Source organism: Camelina sativa, chromosome 3 (genome assembly GCF_000633955.1).
Source record: "Camelina sativa cultivar DH55 chromosome 3, Cs, whole genome shotgun sequence".
Classification (NCBI taxonomy): domain Eukaryota; kingdom Viridiplantae; phylum Streptophyta; class Magnoliopsida; order Brassicales; family Brassicaceae; genus Camelina; species Camelina sativa.
The window spans coordinates 8,854,743-8,880,472 of NC_025687.1; the positions used below are offsets into that span (position 1 = coordinate 8,854,743).

Below are 25,730 nucleotides of genomic sequence, written 5' to 3' on the forward strand. Positions count from 1 at the left end.
TTTTTTTTTTTTTTTTTTTCGTTATAGGCCTCTAACTTTTGTCCATAACATATAATATATGGGCTGGGTTTTTTGGTCGGTCGTCACTAATAGGCAGATTGTTTTTAATAATTGGCCCATCGTAATCATGGATTAGTTTGTTAGTCCATTACTTGCTTAGTTGCTTATGGCGGATGGCGGATGGCGGATGGCGGATGGCGAATGGTAGATGGCCAATGGCGACTGTGGAGGTAGTTGACCTTTGTTAAAATCAAAAAAATGATTGTGTTACGAAGAGTAGTTAGGCAGCATTAAACGCACAAATAATCTAATTCAAATCCCTGTTTTATAAATCGCTAAAATGCTAGTCGCGCTGTTGAAGTATACCTAGTGCCTAACGAAAAAATCAGAGACTAAATGAGAATTAATAGGAGACTAGTTTTTTTATTTATTTTATTAAATTAATAATAAAATAAAAATATGTAGTACTAAATATATGTATAATTCTATTTACGTTAAAAAAAACATCAAATAAAATATAAAAACCTATAAAATTGTCTTTAAAATTATGGTAAACACATAAAAACATAATTTTAAAATAAAATTTTATGATTTCACACAAAGTTTGTACATTAGTTATTGACTTATTATAAAGCATCACAAACTCTTAATTTAAATGTTTTGAATAACAAAAAAATTGATTTATATTTGGTTCTAAAAATAATCAGTGTACAAAAAATTACGTTGGAAGTAATCGGATTAGATAGGTTATAATCAAATTAGACAGAAAAATTAGATATATCAATTTAGTCATTAATCGAGAAGACCAGATATTCGGAAGCAGACAAGATGAAGATCCATTATGCATGTGAAGACAATTCAAAAAATATTCTTCGGTACCATGGATTAGATGTGGCCGATGGTGTCATTAATATTTGTCTTCAGCCTTGGAATGCACCTTGGTTGATTTGATCTGTTTCTGCTCAGGTGAAGGAAGTAGTGAAGGATCTCTCTACGAGAATCAAAGAGAATTTCTGAAGGAGTTTAGTATACACAATAAGTTGTGGGATAAAAGAGGTTGTCCTTCAAATCTGCTTAGTCGTCTAATAAGAGAAGTAATTGCTGGTGTTGTCAACTTATATTATTATAGGATTAGTCATTAATTGAGGCGAAAAAAATAATTTTACCAATTTTACGGGATGTAATCGATGTTAGATGGAGATTTTTAAAACAATGATTCAAATTTCTAGAAAATATTGGATATGGTCAATCACCGTTTTGTGTAGGCCGATTTTTAAAACAATGATATACATAGAGAGTCTAATAGACCTTTATCTAATATAGATATAGGCCAAGCAACATAAACGTATGTTAATATATCCATCTTTATGAAATTACATTGATGCATGCATGATCATATCTATTGCTTGAGAAAATGATTTATACGTTCGGTTTGATTAGAGGGATATATAATAATCGAGCTCATGCATTTTGTTTGAAGACATAGGGTTACATATATGCATATCGAAGATGAAATAAATAAAACTAGTTACACAAGTCGATTCTTTTTTCTTTCTTTTTTTTCAATGGTCCGATCTTCAACTCTTTTTGGTATATAAAGCGCACCGCAAATTAAGATAAAACTTTGCTTATTCCTCCTTTTAGGAGTGGATTCCCCATTCCCTAGAGGAAAAAAATATATATATCTCAAGAAGTGATTATGGAAACTAGTATTAGACATCATTAATGGAACAAACTCAAATAGAATCGTAGACATACTTGGCTTTATCACTGAACCATCCGTAAACAGATTTGATGGTCGAGGATACGGAGTCAACGGCCTGTGGACCGCCGTGTTCATTGAATGCATTGTTGACACCCGTCACGGCAGAGTCTACTCTCTGTCCAACCGTCGGTTGTTCCTCGGCCAAGGTTTTCACAGAGTTTATCGAGACGAGTAGCATCACCGACAACACCACAGCCACAGCCATCGATATTCTCGCCATCTTGTCTCCGACAAACTATTTTTCTTCTTCTTTTTGTTTGTTTTATTAAAACTAGTGGGTAATAAAATGGTTTAAGCTGTAAAGAAAATTTACTTTTACGTGTTTATCGTGTTTTCTTTGGTCTAATTTGAAAGTTCTATATTTATATGCGAAGGATATTGAAAATTTAATTTAATATGGTTCTATTTACCAGTGTAACGATCCGCCGTTAGTGGCGGTTACGCTGAAAATAGTTTGACGTGAGATTGCTTTAGTTTTCATGCGAGTTCCAAATTAGGCATCATCAGTTTTGTGGTTATTTCCGTATTCATTTTATTGGGTCCATGTATCATGTATGGTAATTAATATCGTTTCTTTTAAATTTTATAAATGTACTTTATTTATTTATTTAGTATATATATATATTTAAGTTTATATTAAGATATATCATCATACGTTACATGTTGGGGATGTATTGAAACAATGATTTTGAAAGATTATATGAAATATAGTAAATTTGGAATTTTGATAGATTTTAGGGAAGTTGATATGATTTTTGGTAAAATTCTCTCAAATCCCACATAAAACCATGAGATTTGGATTTTTGTCTTTTTAACTAAACAAATATTCTCAAATCCTTCAGAATCTCTGAAACTTATGAAAATCCAAATCCACAAACTGTTTTGAATAACAGTGGATTTTAAAGAAGATTTTTAAATCATCAGTTTAATAACAATGAATTTCATGATACTTTTTAAAATCCATGATTGAATAACATAATATTTATAATTTTTATGAAAATCACCTAAAATGTCAAGTTGAATACACCCCCGTTAACTAACTGATCATATCGGTTCAATAATTATTACAGGATTATTAGAGTTCATAACTCTTATATAGGACAGGAAAATAAGAGTTCGAAGTTTTCCACTACGAATTCAACCATGGTTGGTCACTTTAGATGCTTCAAATAGCAATAACACATATATAGTTCATCACAGGTTTCAGAAACTAAGATTACGTAAATGGGAACATCTAGATTACTAGGTGGCAGTGGAACTATACATATTGCCTCTTCAATTCATGTAAGCTACTTTTATATTAATAACAAAACCCATCAATAGAACAAAAGCAAATTTCGCAACAAGGATTTAATAATCGAATTATATATAAATAGAGAAAACCACAATAGCTACATGATAGATGTGAAATTAAATAAATAAGAATAAGCACAATGGAAAGGGAGCGATACACTCATCAGTAAGCAAATAAGAAACACATTCCTTTGAATCTTTACATAGCAATCTTCACATCAACGTAACAGACTTTTTTTCACTGGATTCTCATATTCTTCATTAACCTGTCCCAAAAAAAACCGATGAAGTTATTAACAAAAGTTAGTACAACTTGAGTATTTGATTAACTAAAGCCTTTCCGACTTCCAGTTTTGCTGTTGCTGATCTAAGATAACACTTTTGTTCATCATCGACCAGTGAAAAGTTAGAATCACTTTTGCATACACCTATATACGGTTATATCTATAGTCATATACGAATAAAATTAAATTAGTTATATACACTATATTTAACATCTTATTCATACATATATAAGATTCAAAGTTGAGGACAATGAGCATGTGATAATGCACAAACAGGATTAGATTTCATGTGACTCCTTTCCTTTTAATGAGAATGCCGGAAATAGAAGGGATGGTGCGTGTGGTTGCATGTTTCTTATTATTATTATACATATATACATTATTTTTTATTATATAGTATAGTCTAACATGCATCACTAATATTAACATATATACTACTACCAAAAGAACTAATTCATATTAGTCCGACTCTTCTCAGATATTGAAACGATTTTCACTACGGATGTTTTCTATTAAATCACAAAAAAAAAAAAAAAAAAAAACTAATGAAAAATCTAAAAATTTGGTCCTAGCCATTGCTAGTACGACCACAGATTCTAGAAGATTTGGTAGGACAAAAGTTTTTTTACCTCAAATCAAAATCATTGATGCCTCTTGATTTACTTCCAACATCCACGGTTTTGTATTTAGGCAAAGGTACTAAGTCTTGTTCGATGTTCATGAGATCTTCAACGAGGATGTCGTAGTGACGTTTGACTTCCTCCGCAGATTTACTTCCAACAGCTTTAGCGACGTTTTGCCAACGGTCGGGAGTGTCTTTATCGTAAACGGCTAAAGCCCTCTCGAACATCTTGTTTTGCTTTGACGTCCAAGATGAACTCGAGCTCATAGAACTTGAGGCCATTTTCTTTTGGAAAACAAAAAAAATATGAGAATATAAACGGTAGAAGAGAAAGAAAAGGGATCGATGCTAAGTTACGAATGCCAAAATAGGCTCCTTATATGGAGGGAAAGAGAGTTGAGAGATTCCGCAAGTTGTAGTATTTATCCATTTTTTTAGGTTATATATACCAAAATAAAGAATTATAATGTTTTTATGGGTCTACATTTTTTTGGGTCCATATGGTTTTTGAGAGAATAGTGTCGAGAAGTCAACCATTAATTAACGTGCATATGTGTTCTATGAACTTTAATACTATTAGCAACCCTTTTACAATGATTTGTTCTGTAATTAGTTTAAATGGTATATACATTGTATAGTAGAAACTGAATAATCGTTAGCGAAACAACTGAATTTCTTGACATTTTCGTATAATAGTTGTAAAACACTGTAAAACTAGTTTTATTAAAATATTCACGTTTTGTATGTTTGTTTCTTAATTTGTTTTTTATTTTTGAAAATTATAATTTAAATTTTAACACGCTAGCTAGTTGTATATAACATAATTATATTACGTAAAAATACGTTGTGATTCAAATCTTTTTTACTTTGTTATGATAATTGGAATATCCTGAACGAAAATCCAGACCTTTTAGTAATTATACTATGTGACATATAAGGAATCGTCTTTTTTTTTTTTAATAATTTTTAAACATAATCAATCAAATAAGGAACCACTAAAATCTTATAAGAAAAAGTTAAACACTAGAATACAAAGAAAAAAAAAAGAGTGGACAAACAAGATCCCGTATTTTATACTCCAATGAATCAGATTCACCTTAGCTTATAATGTATGTAACTCGAACAAATGTGCTGATACGGTGAATGATAAAAGTTTCTTCACATAAGAATTAAGAAATGGTTATGCAACCATATGGTTGTACATAATCATCGTCTGATGTGAAAAGACAAACATAATCGTTTGATGTAATTAACTTTTAAGATTGAATAACGGATTCGATATGTCTGTCATCTCCAGTACCAAACTTCACGGGGGTTAATTTACATAACTTTTAATTCATTATGCTATAATCGATTATGTATACACAGTAATTAATAATAATATATATACTTTGAAAGGAGATATATGGATCGATACTCTTGGGCACTTTTGTTTTGATTCTAACAACTTATCTCGTGTGATGGAGGAAAGCAAATTTGGACGACAACCATTTTGATAAGAGCCACTTAAAATTTGCTGAAAAAAGAATAATACCATAAGAGATATTATCGTCTTCTTTTGGGATAAAATTCCCATATCCCTATCTCTGCATTGATTCTTACTCATACTTGTGTCTTTTAATATCCTTTTCTGTTTTATGAAAATGAAATTTTCGTTATAGCTGTAAGTTTATAACAAGTTATATGTTTCATAATTTATATTTATTTAACAAAAGTTAGATATATTAAAATTGATTTTTAAAAAAAAATATATAAGAATTTGGAGATTAATTATATTATGTAGTCTCATAGCTTAACATATCACCTTTTAGACCGTGCCGCCTTGGGACAGCAAACATATACGTTTACCACATATCAGCTATACAAGTTTTAAGACATGTCAATATCTCACATAATGTTTTTTTTTTTTTTTTTTTTTTTTTTTTTTTTTTTTTTTTTTTTTTTNAATTTCCAAACATAAATACTTAATCATTTACTTGTAGTTGAAGCAACAGTACAGAAAAGCTCCAAACTATTTTTCCGACGCATTCATATCATCAACAACAAAAAGGAAATATCTGAATGCGTAATCCCGTAACAGAACCAACAAGAACAAACTAAAACAGAGAGAGAGAGAGAGAGCCAAAAAGCAAACAAGACTTACTAAATCAGTAACCATTTAGGGGAATTTCAAACCCAACGTTTTGAGAATGTCAACACAGCTGACGTTTTCATCTCTTTCATCAAGCTTCTCTCCACTGTTACGAAGAAGGGCTTCAATAATTTCTTTGAAAGGTATAACTTCACCAGAGTCTTCCGTTTCAGAGACCCCTTCAGTTGCAGACGAAGGACCGAGATTAACAACTCTCCCAGGAGGAGACTTGAGAGCTCCATTATTAGCCACAAAAGGAAAAGAACGATTCGTGTCCAAGACCTTAACTTTTTCCGACGGTGGAGCAGAAACAGGGGTCGTCTCAGCCGTAGAAGACGAAGATTTCGAATTCGACTCCGAAACCCTAACTTTTTCCGACGGTGGAGCAGAAACAGGCGTCGTCTCAGCCGTCGAGGACGGTGATTTCAAATTCGTCTCCAAAATCCTAACTTTTCCCGACGGTGAAGCAGAAACAGGGGACGTCACGGCCGTAGAAGACGGAGATTTCGAATTCGTCTCCAAAACCCTAACTTTTCCCGACGGTGAAGGAGAACCAGGCGTCGTCGCGGCTGTAGAAGACGGAGAGATCGACTTCTCCTTCAAAGCCCTAACTTTTCCCGACGGTGAAGCAGAAACAGGGGTCGTCGCTGCCGTAGAAGACGGAGACTTTGAATTCGACTGCGAAACCCTAAAATTTTCCGACGGTGGAGAAGAAAGAAGCGTTGTCTCGGCGTTTGAATACGGAGATTTAAAATTCGAACCTTTATGAGATTTCATCTCAGAAAACCTAACTCCAGGATCCGAATCAGCGGCAAAGGAGGGAGAAGCGTTCTCAGGAGGAGTACGAAATACGTCATCTTTGATGGAATCGAGGCTGGTCGGAGAAGAAAACGAGAGAACCGGAGTCTTTATAACAACCGCTGGCGAAATCTTGTTACTGAGGATCTCGGTGTTGTCAGAATTCGTCGGAGAAGCTTCGTGGCCGGCGAAAGGACAGTTCTTGAGGTAAGATTGCTGGGAAGAAGTGATGCTCCCGAGTTCGCTGGAGTCGCTTCCAACATTTTTCGCCATGCTTGAGTGAGTGAGTGAGTGACTCTTCCACTCAAATCTCACATAATGTTTTCCAGTCTAAATTAAAAGATCATATGCTACTCTATCACACACAAAAAAAATGTAGTTTGGTGTGGTAGCTAAGCTAGCTCCACGTCACGTACGATGAGTGTTGTATGATCCATTGTGAATGGTCGATCACACACCATACTTTCTACTCAGTATAAATTTTTGTTAGCTATGAGATCTAGTTTCGGTCACTAATGTATAAAATTTTGTGATGACTAGTTTTTAAGTCAAAAACTTATCCTGACGAGCTAACCTTCTTTAAGTAATCATAATACAGTAGAACCTTAATTATATGTATATAATTTTTAATATTTTTATTAAAGTAATCATAACACATCAATTTTTATTAGAGTTTATTTTTAATATTTTTACTATATAAAATTATTTTGAGTGTTATATTCAAAACATGATAATTCTTATTTTTCTTGTAATTTATTTTATAAAAATATTAGTTATAACAATTAAATTTTTTTTTTAAAGTTTTTTACCAAATAAAGAAAGCTTCTCTTTAAAGTAATTATTATTAATTTATCAAGAAATTAAAACCTATATAAATTAATAGATTTTCATGGTTCCAACATTACTAATTTATAGAGGTTTTACTGTAAATTTGAAAAAAAAAGAAATCATAATAATTTGTAAATCAAAAAATTCTCACTAAATCAAATTAAGAATTTCCCCGATTAAAAATGTAAGCCTATAGGGTCAAAACAGAGAATGTAGATGTACGGGGTAATATAGAGTATTATTCATAAAATTGAGGGTTCTTTTTGCTAAATACCAATTAACGACGAGAGAAACGGCACAGGCAACCCTAACTCGAGTACCACCACCATTTCTGTGATCTTTGACCTCTTCACTCAATTTCTCAGCTACTGTTAGGGTTTTGCCGAGATTTATCGATCTACCTTCATCTCTGTGTTAAACCTTGGGAGAAAAAAAAAAAGATGAAATCTTTCCTTGTCTCTCGACAAGCGATCCATCGCATTTCACTATTATCTTCAAAAACCCCAACTTTATGCAGAAACTTCTCCGCCATTACATCGTCAATTTCTCACTCTGATCGTCACCTGAGAAGCTACGAAGACCAAAACCCACTCAAAAATGCCGAAATCCCTAGACCCATTTCAGATTTCAATCGATATTTCCACTTTACTCGCGAGTCCCGACTCAGTGAGTCTAGTGCAGCCATTGACGACTCAATCGACCAGGATGAAGACGAAGACGAAGATGGGACGACGAACGAGTTCCTCTCTCGATTCGTTTGGATAATGCGTGGGAAAGTCTCTGAAGCTTACCCAGATTGTGACAAGAAGATGGTTGATGGTATGCTTCTGCTTATCGTTGAGAAAGTTGTGGAAGAGATCGAAAGAGGTGGGTTCAATAAAGTTGGATCAGCTCCACCTTCGCCGTCATCTGAGTTTAGCGATGATCTGTGGGCTACTATATGGGAAGTTAGTAATACAGTGTTGAAAGATATGGAGAAAGAGAGGAAGAAAGAGAAGATGAAGCAATACGTTCAGTCTCCTGAAGTGATGGAGATGTGTAGGTTTGCTGGAGAAATTGGTATTCGTGGGGATTTGCTTAGAGAGCTTAGATTCAAATGGGCAAGAGAGAAGATGGAAGACGCTGAGTTTTATGAGAGTTTGGAACAGCAACGTGATTTGGATAATTCCATTAGGGAATCTGAAACAGTGGATGGGGTAGAAGAAGAAGAAGGGTCTTTTGCCTCTGATGAAGTTGAACCTCGGAGTGTCTCTCTTCCTAAACGTAAGGGGAAGTTCAAGTACAAGATATATGGGCTTGAGTTATCGGATCCGAAATGGGGTAAAGTTGCTGATAAAATCCATGAAGCTGAGGAAGAGGCTGATTGGAAAGAGCCTAAACCTGTAACTGGCAAGTGTAAATTGGTTATGGAGAAGCTCGAGTCTTTGCAGGAGGGAGATGATCCTTCAGGATTGCTTTCTGAATGGGTTGAGTTATTGGAGCCTAACCGTGTGGATTGGATTGCTTTACTGAATCAATTGCGAGATGGAAACACCAACGCATACTTGAAGGTTAGACTTTTTAGTTTTGTATTCTCGAAATGACCTGAAGTTTTGATGCATTATTGTTTTGGGAAATGGCTTACTCCTTTAGTGTTGGTTCTTCACTGATATCAAAGTAATCACTTTTTTTTCTCCGGATGGCTTAAGTTGAAGCTCTATGGTTTGATTTCTTTGTTGCTGATTGGATTGCTTCTTAATGTATTGTTATATTCATGATCATTTTCTGGCGTGTTAGTCCTGTGGTTTGATTTCTTTTAGTTCTTTTAATAGGATTCTTGTTGTCGTTTAATTTGATAGTCTAGATGGTGATACTTGTATACATATATCTAGCATACCTTCGGAAGATGAGCAATCAAGGATGTGTGATCATTTTGTGTTTTAATCAATTGGTGCTGGTTTTGGTGTTTCAACAGGTGGCAGAACTTGTCCTGGATGAGAAATCGTTCAAGGCAAGTATCTCGGACTACTCAAAACTCATCCATATCCATGCTAAAGAGAACCGCAATGAAGATGTTGAGAGAATTCTTAAGAAAATGTCTCAAAATGGGATCTTTCCTGACATTTTAACCGCCACTGCATTGGTTCATATGTACAGTAAATCAGGAAACCTTGAGCGTGCAACTGAGGCATTTGAAAACTTGAAGAGCTATGGGTTACGGCCAGACGAGAAGATTTACACATCCATGATCATGGGCTATGTGAACGCTGGCAAGCCTAAACTAGGTGATAGGTTGATGAAAGACATGGTAGCAAAGGATATGAAACCTTCAGAAGAAGTTTACATGGCTCTGCTTCGAGCTTTTGCAGAAATGGGAGACGCCAATGGAGCTGCAACGATTTCTTCTTCAATGCATGCAGATCTAGATTCACTCCCTTTGGAAGCATGGAGTTTACTTGTGGAAGCATATGGGAAAGCAGGACAGGCAGACAAAGCGAAAAACAAGTTTGATGAAATGAGAAGGCATGGACAAAAACCCGATGATAAGTGCATTGCAAATGTGGTCCAAGCATACAAGGGAGAGAACTCATTGGATAAGGCACTGAGACTTTTGTTGCAGCTTGAGAAAGATGGGATTGAAATCGGGGTGATCACATACACTGTTCTTGTTGATTGGATGGCTAATCTCGGGCTTATCGAAGAAGCTGAGCAGCTTTTGGTAAAGATCTCTCAGCTAGGAGAAGCTCCACCGTTTGAGCTCCAGGTGAGCTTGTGCTATATGTACGCTACGGTCAGGAATGAGAAGAAGACTCTTCAAGCTCTTGGGGTTTTGGAAGCTAAGAAAGATCAGATGGGGCCTAACGAATTTGAAAAGGTTATAACTGCGTTGAAAAAAGGAGGGTTTGAGAAAGATGCAAGAAGGATGTATAAGCATATGGAAGCTCGAAAGTTTTTGCCTTCCGAGTCACTGAAGATGGATATGCTTGGAACACCTCGAGCTTTTGGGTCTGGATACGGTAGAATGAGACGATGAAATGCCTCTTTTAAAGTGGAGTGATCTTTTTGGAAACTTATTCATCATGCTGAGTTCAATGTTGTGAGTTCGTGTTTCATTCAATGATTATTATACTGTAGCTGTGTTCTGTAATAATCTTGTTCCTTAGAATTTTGGAAATCTTTACTAGCTGCTTTTTAGCTGTGAGATTTTTCCTATTTCCATTTCCAACAAGTGCTCCAAGAAGAAGAGCTTCTTTCTGAAATCAACTTTCTTTCTTGATTTCTCTAATTTTCAGGGTTTCTATAGTTTTATCAGTGTTATATCAATATGCCTGATAAAATCTGAGGCAACAATACTGTGGTTTAGGCAATGTTGTACCGGTTTACATTGTAACCGGTTTAGGCGATTTTGTCAACTGACGTAAATTGTAGTGGTTTGGTTTGTCGGCGAGCATAGTGGTTTTGAACTCGCATCCAATTACGAAAAACCAAACAAAGCGGACACTTGAGTAATGGATTTGATTGCTTTTATTAGCTAGATTTGTTACTTCATTTATTTTTGACGTCTAACTCATAGGACATGATCAAGTGGATATATATAACTTCAAGATATTTAGGAGATAATGTAAATATGTGTGGATTGTTGATGTGTCTGCCACGCATCGCACACGTGTCAGCTATGTCCGACTAATATAGTAGTTGATGTAAAAAGAGATTAATATCTCGATCCCAAAAGACAAAAGTACAAAACTTCGGCACAATCTTTTGTTATGCTTTATTTTTGTTTATCTTTCTATAATTGCTTAATTTAAGAGACTTAAGATTTTGGTTTATCTTGTTGAAATGAGGGACTAATTAACCTCCACTCCAACGAAAGAAATTGGGATCCAAATCTAAAGATTAGCTACTCAATTTACTTTACTATTCGTCAATAAATAATAATCATACGAGACAAGATAAGGTTGGAATAACGTGGAACCATGTTAAAATAATATTATCTCCATATATCAATTTAATCAAATCCACTACTAAAATCAGTGGGCTATTACCGGAGGTTTCCAAAGCCAAAAAAACAAAATTGTGATGTTTTCTTCTTTTAAATTATACGAACCTGGACCGAATAGCGAAGTAAATATTTAATTACTTTGGCTTTTGGGATAAGAATTATCTAGATAAGTTGCATACTTTTGCATGGAGCCACTACTATATATATACCTAGAAGTATGTTGAGACATGATACCACAGACCTTAGTGTTTACTGATCAGAAAAATTAACAGGACAATTGGAAAGATTTAAGAGCAAATGGGTTCTTTAATGTCAGGATGGGACTCTCCAGTAAGGGATCCTAATTCAGGTAATTAATATCAGCATACGCATATATTTTAGGATTGATAAGCATGCATGTATTATTATTATATCGTATGTTTTGATTATATAATAGTAACTGAATGGTGAATTATTATTTCGAAATAAACATAGTGAGAAGGTGCAAGTCACTAACAAGAGAAGAGATCGACACTTTTTGGAAAGCAAAGAAGAAGAATGAACAAGAACATGTTCAAGCCGTTTCCAAGTTGGTAATTCAGGTTAAATTACCAAACTTTTCATTTATTTATATATATCACTGATAATTAGGAAACTCGGATTTCGATATTTGAATATTATTACTAAGAAATTATAGTAAAATTATCAAAAAAGGCTCTGAAATTGTTCGCAGGAAGTTGCACAAAGCAAATCACAAGAGGAGAAGAAAGTAGTAGAAGATCTTTTTGAGAACCAAAGCAAGAAAAGTGGATGGTAATTAATATAAATTTTGATAAATTTACAGTTTTAAAATTCTAATCATACTCGTAATCTTTTAAAGATTGATAAATTGATGTGTTGGTCAGGTGGACAAGAAGCAACTTGGCGTTCTTGAATGAGCCGAGGGAGGAAGAGGGTCGACCAAACAAATACGTACCGCAGTTCCAGGTGGCTCACATCGCCAAAATCGCTGGATAACAGTGACGCTACAAGCACCCCCGGCTAGTCACATATATGTGTGAACTGTGACTTGTCGACAAAATATACATATTATATGAATGGTGGTTTAATTAATGTCATGTTGTATGTGATTGCGAATAGAAAAGTGTAACAAATTGTATGAGTTTTTTTAATCAGAGATGTGTTTTAGTATTTTACATGTGCAGATGTGCTATGTATCTGAGATATGGGTTTGTGTTTTACAAGAAATAAACATTTTTTACCTTACATACCTCCCTTGTTTAGACATCTGCATTTAGAATTTTTCATCCAGTTTTTCAAAAATTAAACAAAGGTGGCGAGACAGAGAGAATCGTTTTTCAAAAATTATGAGAAACCTTTTTTTTACAAATAACACTATTCTATTGGTTTTACTTTATTTTTTTATGCTTAATTTAAAATAAAAATTAAGTTATATTAAATATAATAAAATTATTTTTTTTTTCATTTAAATGTATAATATAATAAAATTATACATTTGAGAAAATTTTAGTTGTTGGACCGATGCATATATATGCTCTTGGTTATTTTTTTAGTGTTACTTTAGTTTCCCGATGCTCTTTGTTGTTTTTAGTGTTACTTTAGTTGGTCCGTTTATATAGTGGAACGAGATAAACCATTTTTCCTATATATATTTTCATCACAAATAGTGAAAAATTGAGGAATGATTTCTCCGTATACTAATTGAATATCAATAACTCGATATATTGGAATTGCATTTTAATATAGTCAGTCTATGTTATTTCCATTTTTGTGCTATGTTTTATTTACCTGAAACATAAACATTCAATATGGTCAATGAAAAGAGATGAAGTTGGGATAAAATTTGAAAACTTCCAAAACAAACTTAAAATCCCATACGTTCTTTTTTTTTAGAAAGCGAATGCAATACCTGAGGCACTTCGACGTTGTAGTAGTCAAAGTGAATTAGCCAAGGGTGCTTGGATAACTTTAACTTACCCCAGTGCCCGTCCAACATTAATAAGGATCCTATACAAAATTTAAAAAATGTATCTTCTTCACGTATGACAAAAATTATAAATTTTTTATAAAAGATCACTACTTATTAATATTTTAAAATCTTTTACATATTCTACAAATAAAAAAAGTCTTTTACATGTAAATAAAAAAAACTTTATACATATCCTTAAAAAAAAGATCTTTTGTTTAATAGATTTTTAAATGAAAGAGGCTTTTAAAATGTTTAGACCCCAATCTTTGGCTTCATTTACTTCTTCTACGAGCCGGATCTGCTTACCCCACACGGTCCTTGGCTCCACCGAACAAAAAAATATATATAAACACGACAAATATGAGTCGGTTTATTCTCTGTTCTATTCTCTGAAACCCAACAACACGAAGAAAAAATAGTAGAGAAGAGATGACGAGCAAGATTCTGGTGATTGGGGCGACAGGTCGCATCGGAAAGTTCATCGTCGAAGGAAGCGCCAAGTCCAGCCACGCCACCTTCGCTATGGTTAGAGAAGCGTCTCTCTCCGATCCAGTCAAGGCTAAACTCGTCGAGAGCTTCAGAGATCTTGGCGTCACCATACTCTACGTACGTGACTTCTCTCTTTTCTCCCGCGAGTGTCTAGTTCAAATCTTGTTTTCTCAAAGATTTATGGAGTCTTTTTGTAACTGTACGTACGTAAGCTCACTTGAGTATTAATTATTAGATCATTTAGGATGATATATTTTTTTTTAAAAAGGTTTAGTGAAATTGAAATTATCATTGAAAAGCTTATGTTCCAAAACATAATATTTTTGAAAATTATTTAGTTAGATCCTAGGAAAAAAAGAAAATTCTAGATACATATCCTTTTCAAATTTGTCTTAACATAGAGGTCCTAAAATAGTTTGCAATCATCAGTGTCAAAATGATTTTTATACTCTTAAGATTTATTTTTCTGCTTGGGTTCTTCTCATTAAATCATGTCATAAAGAGATCATTGCTCTGCATTTCTTTCTGAGTCTTTGCCGATTGGAATGCTGATAATGATGACAGGGAAGTCTAACTGATAAAGAAAGCTTAGTGAAGGCGATTAAACTCGTCGATGTCGTGATCTCAGCTGTTGGTCGGCCTCAAATTCTAGATCAAATCAATATAATTGATGCCATCAAAGAACTTGGAAACGTTAAGGTCCTTAGATATATCACTTCCTTTCTTTTAGGCTCAAGAAGATCTTTCAATAGATTAGTAACTAATCTTTTTTTTCATCCAGAGATTCTTGCCGTCAGAATTTGGCAATGACGTGGACCGTACGGTGGCCATCGAGCCAACACTATCAGATTTCATCACTAAAGCTCAGATAAGGCGTGCCATAGAAGCCGCAAAGATACCTTATACGTATGTGGTCACAGGTTGCTTTACTGGTTTTTTCGTTGGTTGTTTAGGTCAATGCCACTTACGACTCGGATCCCCTCCTAGAGATAAAGTTTCAATCTACGACAGTGGCAATGTCAAAGGTATAGTGATGTACCTTTAAGCGTCACCATCTTCAATTATTTTTGCAAATTTCAATTGTGGTACTAATGTGTGATTATTTTATTTGTGTTGTAGCCATTGTCAACACTGAAGAAGACATTGTTGCATATACAATGAAAGCTGTTGATGACCCGAGAACACTTAATAAGATTCTCTACATTCACCCGCCCAAGAACATTGTATCGCAGAACGATATGGTTCGTTTGTGGGAGAGAAAGATTGGTAAGACTCTCGAGAAGACTTATGTTTCAGAGGAAGAACTCCTTAAAAACATCCAAGGTACATGATCTCACTTAAACCTTACAATCAGTATTTTTTGATATCCAGTAGCAATATGTCCGAAGTATATCATCTGAGTCACTTGCATTTGCAGAGACTCAGCCTCCAATGGATTTCCTGGTGGGTTTGATCCATACCGTACTTGTGAAGGGCGATCTCACCTCCTTCACTATAGATCCTTCTTCTGGAGTTGAGGCTTCCGAGCTTTACCCCGAGGTCAAGTACACAAGCGTCGATGAGTTTCTTAACCAGCTTGTCTAAGAAAAATCTCGTCCTTTAAAATTCTGTTCTCAGATCTTATCTAAACGAAACTTATTTCATTAATACAATACATAACATAAAAGGTCCAAGTACATTATTTGACTGACACAAGAGAGACATTGAACCACCTTATCACACCAATAGTCTCATAGTTGTTGGTAGTTTCAAGGGTTGACCTTGGGTTCCCATCCAGAGATCACATACTTTTCCTCAGGCTTAGTTTTCTCAAAGGAGTCAAGAGAGAACAGAGCCTTCATGTAGTTATGGACATGGGGCAAGCTCGAGGGGACAGACCAGCTTTTGAAATGGCCAAGAGCGACTTCGAGATGGTAAAGCTTTGGTGCTAAGCTCAGATCAACCGCAGAGACTCTTTCCCCGGCGATGAAAGGACCATCGTGACTCTTGAGATGGTTCTCCAAAGCTTCAAGCTCATGAAGCAAGGCCTGTTCAGATTGGTCATTAGAGTCTTTGCTCTTCAAGAAAGTCCCAAAAGTACCAAAAATTTTGGAACCGACAGAGGCAAATGCAGGAGGAGTCTTGAGAGGTGGATCAGGGTACTTCTCGTCGAGGAGATTAACGATGACATCGGAATCAGAGACCCACTTGTCGTCGATCTTAAGCACTGGTACTTTCCCTTGAGGACTAATGTCCAAGAACCTGCATCATCATATTCATATGAGCCCGGTTAACACTTAAGCTCGTAATTCTTTAACTAACCAAACCAAATGTAAGTTCCGGTTAACATAGCTCAGATTCATAGAAATCAACACAGCGCATGAGAGTACCAACACTATTACAAGTAAAACCTAAGAGATTTATGCCATGAAAATTCAAACAACTAACGGAACAAGTGAAACAAGATAAGAGCGATCTAGGGTTGTATATGGCGTGAGAGAAACTGACCACTGGGGTTTGTCGGAGAGGTTAATCAGATGCATTTTGTAGGTAAGATTCTTCTCCTCGAGGGTGAGAATAGCCCTGTGGCTGAACGGACCTAAAACGACAAAATAAACACTTTGATATCGCGATGCTGAAGAACTCTATAACTTTTACAAGAAAAATCAAACAGAGAGAGAGAGAGAGAGAAGAGGGTTACAGTCGCCGAAGTGATCAGGAGCACCGACAGCAGCTTTCACGCATATTTCGAGAGCCATCTTTGATTTAGTATTTCGCAGGTCGGCAGGGACGGATGAATAATTGAGTAAATCAGTGAATGAAGAAGGCTAAAGCTCTTAAAGTGAATTCTCTTACACCACCACCACCAGACACCTCCACCTACTAGTGGGCCATTTTTACCCGATGCGATCATTTTTTTCACGTGTTGCGTTGTAAGAGACGATTCGAAATACTCTGCACAGTCATAGGGCCATATATGTTTTTGGTCGGCAGGTTTTGGACCGTTCAGTTTAAGCAATAACAAAAGTCTCTCGAAGTCTCTTATTAAATACCCTATTAAGTTTAATTTAATTATTTATTCAAATTTTAATTACTAAAAGAATGAAATCCGTTACAGTAAAACCTCTAATGTCAGGATAATGAAATTTTATTAATTTATAGAAGTTTTAGTTTATTAATAAATTAATAATTATTAATTTATTAATAATAAAATATTAATTTATAAAATTGACGATTCATAAATTTGATGATTTGATTAATAATTTTGGCTATTGTAGTAGGATAAATGCCAATAGTTTACTAGATAATCTATGTAAAAATGATATATGTATAAGTTCATAGTTTAGAAAAAATTATTATTACTATCTTTTAAGATGATGATGAAGTTGAAAAAGATATTTCAGTACATTAATAACAAACTATACATAAGAAATCAATTATCGCATATAAAACTCTTTATAATTTTTTTTTATACGATTTGAGAAGATAACACCAGAAGTTTTGATGCAGTCATAAAGATTATAGATAAGCTCCAACAAGAATACAAATTCAATAATAAACAAACAACAATAGTCATCTATTTAACTAGATTTTCTTAGATATATATATATATATATTATTTTATTTGATTATTAATTTATAATATTGATGGGATTATATTTTTAATCTCGGTTTTCAAAAAAATTATTATTTTATTATTTTATCGAAATGTGTTAGTTTTACACCGGTCCAACTCGGAACCAAAAGTATTTATTAATTTATAGTGAATATTAATTTAAAGAGTATTAATTTATAGAGATTATAACGAGTTTTTCAGTTCTCATTGATTTTCATATTTTTCAGACTTTTAATTATTTTCATTTTTATATTGTTGACAAGACTTTCAATTGAATCTCTCACTGCAATTTTCTAATACTTTAAGAATATAATAATAAAAATAAAATACTGTGTATATAAAAAAAAGGAAAAGCAATCGGAGTAGATGACTATTGGAAAATTGGAAATTAGGTGCACAGTGGTTATGAGTTATGTCATTATTTTTCTTTCCGTGTTACTTATTATTTTGGTTCAGTTTTTTAAGTTTGGTTCGCTTGAACCAGAATAAACCAACGTAACTGTATAATTCACTAATTTGCTTTTCCCTTCAGTCTTCTCTCACCTTCGTCTAAATCGTCTTCTTCCTTTAGTGTAGAGTCCTCGCTTACCTGTGAAATCGAAGAAGCTGAAGATCAATGGGAACCCTAGGCAGAGCATTTTACTCGGTTGGTTTTTGGATCCGTGAGACCGGTCAGGCTCTCGATCGTCTCGGTTGTCGCCTTCAAGGCAAAAATTACTTCCGTGAACAACGTAAGCTTCACCGTAGCTCTATTTTACTCTCCGATTTCGAATTCGTATGATTGAGGAGTTTTCGATTGAGTTACCCAGCTCGTCTAATTAGGTTAGAGATCTGGAATTGGATATGTAGCGATTCTAGATTCTGAGTAGCAGATGGGATTTAATTGATGAAATCTTATAGGAATGAGTCTTTGCTGGTTCTGATAATTTGTTCATATTGTAACCGTGGCTTTTCTCTATAGTGTCAAGGCATCGGACTCTGATGAACGTGTTTGATAAGACTCCGATTGTGGATAAGGGAGCATTTGTGGCACCAAGCGCTTCAGTTATTGGGGACGTTCAGATTGGAAGAGGATCGTCCATTTGGTATGGATGCGTACTACGAGGTGAGCAAGCTACTAAGCTTCAGTGTGCAGTGACTGAAGTTTGGTTTTAGATATCAGTTACTTCTGTGTATCCTTAGCTAGGTCAACTATCACGGTAGAAAGTAGCAAACGAATATATGTTCTTAACTCTTCTTTTGTGGTTTAGTGATGAATAAGTCTAAGACTGCTCAATTTGGAGCTTAGCATTACGTAAGGAGCCTTACCTTGAGTATTATTATATTATTTTTTGATGGTTCTTGCTGTTATTCTAATGTATATATATATTCCCTTATATCGAATTTGACATAGTGCAAATATCTGTAGGCTAGTTTGGATTTTTATTGTTGTTTTTTTTTGTGATGCACATCCATGGGTTAAATGGTAATAGAATAAGGCTTCCCTTTGTACCGAATGATGGGTATGTGATAAAACATTGGTACTGTATGGTTAAGCATGTTAGTACTTTTTACCAGGAAAAACTGGACTAACATAGAGCCTAAACTTGCTCTCTTCTTTTCTGCGCAGGGGATGCAAACACCGTTAGTGTTGGATCAGGAACTAATATTCAGGACAACTCACTTGTGCATGTGGCAAAATCGAATTTAAGTGGGAAGGTGCATCCAACCATCATTGGAGACAATGTAACCATTGGTTAGTGGGAATCTCTTACTGTTTATTTTGTAATTGTCTAATATTGATGCATCTCCAAGAAGCATTTGGGCTATAGTGTTAAACTAGGTATGTAACAGGTCATAGTGCTGTTTTACATGGATGTACTGTTGAGAATGAGACCTTTATTGGGATGGGGGCGACACTTCTTGACGGGGTCGTAGTTGAAAAGCATGGGATGGTTGCTGCTGGTGCGCTTGTACGACAAAACACCACAATTCCTTCTGGAGAGGTATGATTTTGTGAAAAATTTTCTAATTACCTGAACTCTTATAACCATCGGTGCTGACATACTTCAATTGCTATTTAGACACCATAGGCTGCTATACTATTGATATTATTATTGTCTTTGCTTTGAACGGCAATCATCTCTACTGTTGAGAGTATTGTAGATTGGGTGTTAAATTAAATTTCAGCTTCTAGTCTGAGAATTCTTCTTCTCTATCTAGATACAATATATCTTATCCACATTTCAGATGTTCTAACAAAAGTCAATTTTGATGAAAGTGTAAATGTTCTTCTATTCAATATTCATACACCAGCGTTTGATAGCCATAGGGTGTTTGTACCTCATCATGACCGATTTATTTCCTTTAACAGCAATATTTTCTGCTAGATATAAAATGTTCTAACGCATTAGTCTATAATGAATCAGGTATGGGGAGGAAACCCTGCAAGGTTCCTCAGGAAGCTCACTGATGAGGAAATTGCTTTTATCGCCGAGTCAGCAACAAACTACTCAAACCTCGCACAGGCTCACGCTGCAGAGAATGCAAAGCCATTAAATGCGATAGAGTTTGAGAAGGTTCTACGCAAAAAGCATGCGCAAAAGGACGAGGAGTATGACTCAATGCTCGGTAGTGTGAGAGAAACTCCTAACAACATACAGCCTGATAAAGAAACCAAGCATCCATCTAATGTGAACTGATTTTTCTGAGGTATGTTTACTGATCGAAACCCTATAGTAGAAGATGTTCAAGGGGATTATGTTTCGGTCTCTGGTTTGAATAATGGCAGGTAGAGTACACATTAGGGTAGATGAATTTGCAGCTCTTGAAGAAGCTTTGTTAGACATTTTGTCATGGAATCTTAGGGAATGGTATTGTCAGATCAAACCTTGGATGCTATATTACTTTAGTCTTTTGAACTTAAGAATCAAGTTTATGAAACATGAGTGAATGATAAGTCTGATGCATGTGCTGATGCAAATCCATGTGCGCCTATGTTGCTAGGCAAACATGAAGAAGATCCAAACATGATATATATATTTATATAATAACTGCAAATTATTAGTGGGGTTGATGGTATTGGTACCGTGAATTACGCTTGCTTGGTCGTCTTTTTTTTTTTTTTTTTTTTTTTTTNCTTGTATTATGATTCGTCTCTTTCTTTTTGTCAAAGGCCGTTTTATTTCTTGAAATTTATCTTTTGTTTCCATTCGTTACAATAATACGCGTGTAATTGGATTCTCCCTAGTTCCTTGTAGATCTCAATAAGTGGACCATCTTTTCTTTCTCTCAATCCTTTAAACCACGAGACGTTCGACATGGTAGCACTTTCACTTTGCCTTCTTATGAAATACAGAAAAAAAAAAACCCGATAAAGCTAAAATGTGTGGCCGCTATATGGTGTACTTGTAATGGTTTCCATGATTGTTAGTGTACAACATAAATTAAAAGGTATAATAAGTCAGCATTTATTAGCATTTCAAAGAGCAATGAGGCTCCTTGGAATAATGATAATCAGTACAGGATGAAGTACTTTTGATTTTATAAAGCAAAGCGGCGCCAAATAGAATGTGTAGTAGTACACTATCAATATTCATATCAAAATCCAAGATTGATACTGGACCTCTACTTTTTCTTGTTTAAAATTCACTTTTTTTTTTTGTGGAAAAAAATAAAGAAAACTGCTCACTATTTGTCACACTCAATGAGACGAGTCAATAATTGAGAAATTACAAGAAGAAAACGTAGGGAATTAGTATCTTTTTTATCAGTTAAAATTTACAAACTAGCAAGATTTGTTATTTGATTTATGTAAGGGCAGTTTCGTAAATATCGGATAATCCTTCCTGGCCTCGTCTCGTCTCCACTCCACCACCCGCCGTTTATATAAAAACTGAGACGAGACAGAGGAGAAAAATCGGGCAAGGCCTTAACAGAGAGATAAAACACAACAACACTGAGAAAGAGATAGATAGATAGATAGATAGAGATATCATCTCAGAGAATGGTAGCTGAGGCCTTGCCCAAAACCCCCGAAGCTGTTCCACTCGTACTTGGACTCCAACCCGCTGCTCTTATCGATAACGTCGCTCCCGTTGATTGGTCTTTACTCGATCAAATTCCCGGTGATCGTGGTGGCTCCATTCCCGTAAGCTCCTCCTTCTGTTTTGAGTTTAAATTCCCGGTGATCGTGTTTTTTTTGGGCAAAAGTTGTGAATCTTATCTTCCTTTTGAGAATATACTCTAGAATCGGAATCTGGATTTGGAAATTTTGCTTATATAGCTATGGAGTTTGGAATCAGTGTCAATCTGTACCAAGTGTGAATCTTCCTTTTTTTAATTATTAAAGGTGCAAAAGGATGAGTTAGACCACATACTAAAAGAGCTTAACGCACATATCAGTATTGCTCCATTAAAGAAAATGGCTGGTGGAAGTGTAACCAATACAGTTAGAGGCTTGAGCGTTGGGTTCGGTGTACCCACTGGGATTATTGGGGCTTATGGAGACGATGAGCAAGGCCAATTGTTTGTGAGCAATATGGGTTTCAGTGGTGTCAGTATCTCTAGGCTGAGGAAGAAGAAAGGTTCCACTGCTCAGGTCTTTTTGCCAAAACTTTGAAATAAATTGTGCTGCTTCTTCCTTTTTTTTTTTGGAAATATTTGGTTTTGATTAGTGGCGTTGTTTCTTTTAGTGTGTTTGCTTGGTTGATGACTCTGGTAATCGAACAATGCGACCATGTCTCTCAAGTGCTGTGAAGATTCAGGTTAGTGTATTCTCCTTTTTAGGGATTTATTGATATAGTGAATTGTTTTGTCAATGAGAAAGGATGGTAAAAGCTAATTCTGTTTCAGGCTGATGAATTAAGCAAGGAAGATTTCTCAGGCTCTAAGGTTAAAAAAGCATAGCTCCTCTCTCTCTTTGCCACTAGGAAGCATTGTAAAGTTATGGAGATTTGTTCATAAAACGTTGTTGATGGTCTTTCTCCGTTACAGTGGTTGGTTCTAAGATATGCTGTTCTTAATTTAGAAGTAATTCAAGCAGCCATTCGATTTGCCAAGCAAGAAGGTCTTTCTGTTTCTTTGGATTTAGCTAGTTTTGAGGTAAATATTTGGAGCAACCATTAACCTTTTGTTTTCAAGTCTCCTTTTGAAATATGATATGTGGCTTTACAAATGTTTACGCACTTGAGCTTTTCATTTTTGAATTGAAAATATATAAATTCTTGTGACTAGATGGTCCGGAATTCTAAATCAGAGCTTCGAAAGCTTCTGGAGTCTGGTAACATAGATCTTTGCTTTGCTAACGAGGACGAAGCAGCAGAGCTTCTTAGGTAATTGATGTTTCTTTATCCCCTGCAAAGATCTGCTCAGGTTTTTTTTTAACCCTTTCGCTTGAGTCCATGAAATACTCTTAAGCTCTGGATTGTGAGTTTCAGGGGTGAGCAAGAATCAGGCCCGGAGGCTGCTCTTGAGTTCTTAAGCAGACATTGCAGATGGGCTGTGGTAACTTTAGGGTCTAAAGGGTGCATTGCAAAACATAATAAAGAGGTTTGTTTTTTAAAAAAAGCTCGGTAACTTATCAAGTAGCGTTATGTTTCACTTAGCCTTGGCTCTTTTTGATCGCTTATGAGGAAAATTTCGCCATACAAAGTTGTAGTTCAAATTGTGATTCTAATAGCTCTTTCTGGTTAGGTTGTTTCTGGGACTGAAGGGTTATTATATATATGAATCATCTTTAAAAAACCTATAACCTTTGGTGTTTATTTATCTTTATCTACATCAAGATCCCACTTTTCTTTTTAGGTTTTGACTGAATTGAAGGATCCTAAAGTTCACAAATCACAACGAATAAGTATTTTCATCTCTTTACTTGATCAGGTGGTACAAATATCAGCCATAGGAGAGACAGTAGCAACTGATGCCACAGGAGCGGGTGACCTATTCGCAAGCGGGTTTCTGTACGGACTAATAAAGGGGTTGTCTTTGGCAGAATGTTGCAAAATGGGATCATGCAGTGGCGGATCGGTCATCCGTGCTCTCGGAGGAGAAGTAACCCCAGATAATTGGCAGTGGATGAACAAACAGTTGCAGTTGAAGGACTTACCTGTTCCTGACATTCACAACTGATGATCACCAGCAGATTGTGGGGATTTCAAGCAATTGCCTTCAAGGGCCGTTTCTTTATTTAGGCTGTTCTTAGCTTTATGTTGTTCACAAAGAATCTCACAGCATTGTCTCTGTACTGAGGTCTCAGTTTAATTCAATTCACATGTTTGTTTCCAAATTATTGTATGCATAAATTTCAACTTCTCTGTTCGGGTTTAGGGTGTAAGTTTCTCTGTGGCTCAGAAGGTTCGATTTTAAGCTAAGTTACTGTCAATGCAGAATAAAGAAGTGTATTTCCGTGTCGGTAAAGAACCCTCGTTCACAGACTCTCAGTCATTCCCAACAAAACCAGGAGCTACGTCTCAACCCGTAAAACAAGCACACACAAAAGTACACTAATAAAGGTAGTCACAACTCATTGGTCCGTAATCTTTGTTTTTTAGTTTGATTCACAAAACTTCGATCATTGATGGATAGTTATTGTAAATCCAAGAATAGAGCTTCGGCTATCATATTGCATTTATGACTTTGTAGTAATCATTACTTTTAAAATATTGTTGTGAGTTGTCGCTATATCAATCAAGCTGTTGCTCTGCTGAAGTAGTATAAAAAATCTCTTATTATAGATTTATGTCAGGACACTCCAGACATATATATAGTGTTAACTCCCAAACACAAGAGGGAGATTTTTATTAGTGAAACCCAAGCTCAAGGTTTATGGTGTATCCATAGAGACTAGGATCTACAAGACAACAAAGTGACACTTAGAGAGGTATCAGACAACTCTGAAAAGAGTATGTTTGCTTCAGCAGTTGAAGTAGCAGAAACATGCGAAACCCGGGAACTGAGCGTGACAAGCCCCGTGTGAAGCATGTTCCCATCTCCTACACTGACTGTCACAGCCACGAGTGTTGCCACAAAACCCTGTCCATGTCTTGCTTCGCCTCTCGCAAGTTCTTCCTTCCACTGTCATCATCTCTGCAAAATTGTCCAAACACAAGATATATTATTATGATCCATCTATGAGATCCATACATGTTATGGAGAGATTAGAGTACTTAGAAGCTTAGAGTAGACTAATGATCATACCAGTGGAAGCAATGAGGAAAATGGAGAGACAAAGGAAGAGCATAAGTTTGAGAGAAGAAGCCATGGCTTTTTGCTTATGGATATTCACTAGGCACTAGCTGAGAGATCTTTATATAGAAATGTATTTAAAACTGGTTTAACCTTTGACTCTGAAACGATAATCGTTCTCTAGAACTGTCTGTGATTTGTATAGTGTGAACGATGGGAAAGTACCAAGCCCACTATCTTTATCCAAACTCTTATCCAAGATTTGACTATAGACTTTGCGATAACTGATAAGAGACTTTTGACGTCTAATTTGTTCGGGCTTGTTATTATCAAAAAATTCAAAGCAAAAAGAAAATACGTTTGTAAATATATTTATTTTAGTTCAGCTTTTAATGTCTGCACCAAAAAGAACGCTAGTGCAAAATTCTTTTTTTTTTGTGGCATTTATGTTTATAATTGTAAAAGTGTTTGATAGAGAACAATCAAATATTGTATTTTTTTGTCAAAAATAAACACGATAAGTCGATAACTAATTTAACTATAAACAAAAATGAAGACACCAATCAGAAACTACAAATTGTGGAAGTCTACAAGACTACAACTTCTTCACATATAAAAACTGTTACGAACGAAAGTGCATGGAGGTCAAAACAGGACATGATCTGGCTAAGTATTACACTTTATGTCGAACATGCATGAAACCGTACGTATCAAACTAATTACTTTTATTTATTTTGTCAACGTCAATATTTAATTATTTGCTTGATATTGTCGGAATACAAAAAGAGGTTATGATAATTATGACAAAGA

At 35.2% G+C, this 25,730-nt stretch overlaps 10 protein-coding genes across 10 annotated transcripts; 5 read left to right on the forward strand and 5 right to left on the reverse strand.

Moving 5' to 3' along the window:
• On the reverse strand, positions 1,339 to 2,097 carry LOC109131352. The gene is made up of 2 exons (XM_019242233.1): positions 1,759 to 2,097; positions 1,339 to 1,662 (listed from the first exon to the last, which is right to left on the reverse strand). The coding sequence occupies exons 1-2, from the start codon at positions 1,983 to 1,985 to the stop codon at positions 1,641 to 1,643; spliced, it is 249 nt and encodes an 82-aa protein (XP_019097778.1). The 5' UTR covers positions 1,986 to 2,097; the 3' UTR covers positions 1,339 to 1,640.
• LOC104776064 (protein RADIALIS-like 5) lies at positions 3,115 to 4,305 on the reverse strand. Its single transcript, XM_010500072.1, has 2 exons — positions 3,972 to 4,305; positions 3,115 to 3,324 (listed from the first exon to the last, which is right to left on the reverse strand). The coding sequence occupies exons 1-2, from the start codon at positions 4,244 to 4,246 to the stop codon at positions 3,297 to 3,299; spliced, it is 303 nt and encodes a 100-aa protein (XP_010498374.1). The 5' UTR covers positions 4,247 to 4,305; the 3' UTR covers positions 3,115 to 3,296.
• On the reverse strand, positions 5,967 to 7,388 carry LOC104776065 (putative protein TPRXL). The gene has a single exon (XM_010500073.2). The coding sequence runs from the start codon at positions 7,164 to 7,166 to the stop codon at positions 6,123 to 6,125; it is 1,044 nt and encodes a 347-aa protein (XP_010498375.1). The 5' UTR covers positions 7,167 to 7,388; the 3' UTR covers positions 5,967 to 6,122.
• LOC104776066 (protein NUCLEAR FUSION DEFECTIVE 5, mitochondrial-like) lies at positions 8,024 to 10,898 on the forward strand. The gene is made up of 2 exons (XM_010500074.2): positions 8,024 to 9,271; positions 9,676 to 10,898. The coding sequence occupies exons 1-2, from the start codon at positions 8,162 to 8,164 to the stop codon at positions 10,732 to 10,734; spliced, it is 2,169 nt and encodes a 722-aa protein (XP_010498376.1). The 5' UTR covers positions 8,024 to 8,161; the 3' UTR covers positions 10,735 to 10,898.
• On the forward strand, positions 11,924 to 12,950 carry LOC104776067. Its single transcript, XM_010500075.1, has 4 exons — positions 11,924 to 12,052; positions 12,178 to 12,284; positions 12,416 to 12,495; positions 12,588 to 12,950. Exons 1-4 carry the CDS (start codon positions 12,001 to 12,003, stop codon positions 12,697 to 12,699), a joined length of 351 nt encoding a protein of 116 aa, XP_010498377.1. The 5' UTR covers positions 11,924 to 12,000; the 3' UTR covers positions 12,700 to 12,950.
• On the forward strand, positions 13,965 to 15,837 carry LOC104776069 (isoflavone reductase homolog P3-like). The gene is made up of 5 exons (XM_010500077.2): positions 13,965 to 14,278; positions 14,726 to 14,860; positions 14,943 to 15,186; positions 15,281 to 15,484; positions 15,579 to 15,837. The coding sequence occupies exons 1-5, from the start codon at positions 14,102 to 14,104 to the stop codon at positions 15,743 to 15,745; spliced, it is 927 nt and encodes a 308-aa protein (XP_010498379.1). The 5' UTR covers positions 13,965 to 14,101; the 3' UTR covers positions 15,746 to 15,837.
• On the reverse strand, positions 15,757 to 16,999 carry LOC104776068 (glutathione S-transferase DHAR1, mitochondrial). The gene is made up of 3 exons (XM_010500076.2): positions 16,842 to 16,999; positions 16,649 to 16,739; positions 15,757 to 16,402 (listed from the first exon to the last, which is right to left on the reverse strand). Exons 1-3 carry the CDS (start codon positions 16,897 to 16,899, stop codon positions 15,910 to 15,912), a joined length of 642 nt encoding a protein of 213 aa, XP_010498378.1. The 5' UTR covers positions 16,900 to 16,999; the 3' UTR covers positions 15,757 to 15,909.
• LOC104776070 (gamma carbonic anhydrase 1, mitochondrial-like) lies at positions 18,270 to 20,829 on the forward strand. The gene is made up of 5 exons (XM_010500079.1): positions 18,270 to 18,487; positions 18,718 to 18,861; positions 19,366 to 19,491; positions 19,590 to 19,741; positions 20,165 to 20,829. The coding sequence occupies exons 1-5, from the start codon at positions 18,373 to 18,375 to the stop codon at positions 20,435 to 20,437; spliced, it is 810 nt and encodes a 269-aa protein (XP_010498381.1). The 5' UTR covers positions 18,270 to 18,372; the 3' UTR covers positions 20,438 to 20,829.
• Positions 21,636 to 24,106, forward strand: LOC104776071 (uncharacterized sugar kinase slr0537). Its single transcript, XM_010500080.2, has 8 exons — positions 21,636 to 21,885; positions 22,087 to 22,335; positions 22,430 to 22,501; positions 22,590 to 22,628; positions 22,731 to 22,838; positions 22,971 to 23,068; positions 23,174 to 23,285; positions 23,616 to 24,106. Exons 1-8 carry the CDS (start codon positions 21,742 to 21,744, stop codon positions 23,862 to 23,864), a joined length of 1,071 nt encoding a protein of 356 aa, XP_010498382.1. The 5' UTR covers positions 21,636 to 21,741; the 3' UTR covers positions 23,865 to 24,106.
• LOC104776072 (defensin-like protein 19) lies at positions 24,445 to 25,065 on the reverse strand. Its single transcript, XM_010500081.2, has 2 exons — positions 24,933 to 25,065; positions 24,445 to 24,821 (listed from the first exon to the last, which is right to left on the reverse strand). The coding sequence occupies exons 1-2, from the start codon at positions 24,994 to 24,996 to the stop codon at positions 24,649 to 24,651; spliced, it is 237 nt and encodes a 78-aa protein (XP_010498383.1). The 5' UTR covers positions 24,997 to 25,065; the 3' UTR covers positions 24,445 to 24,648.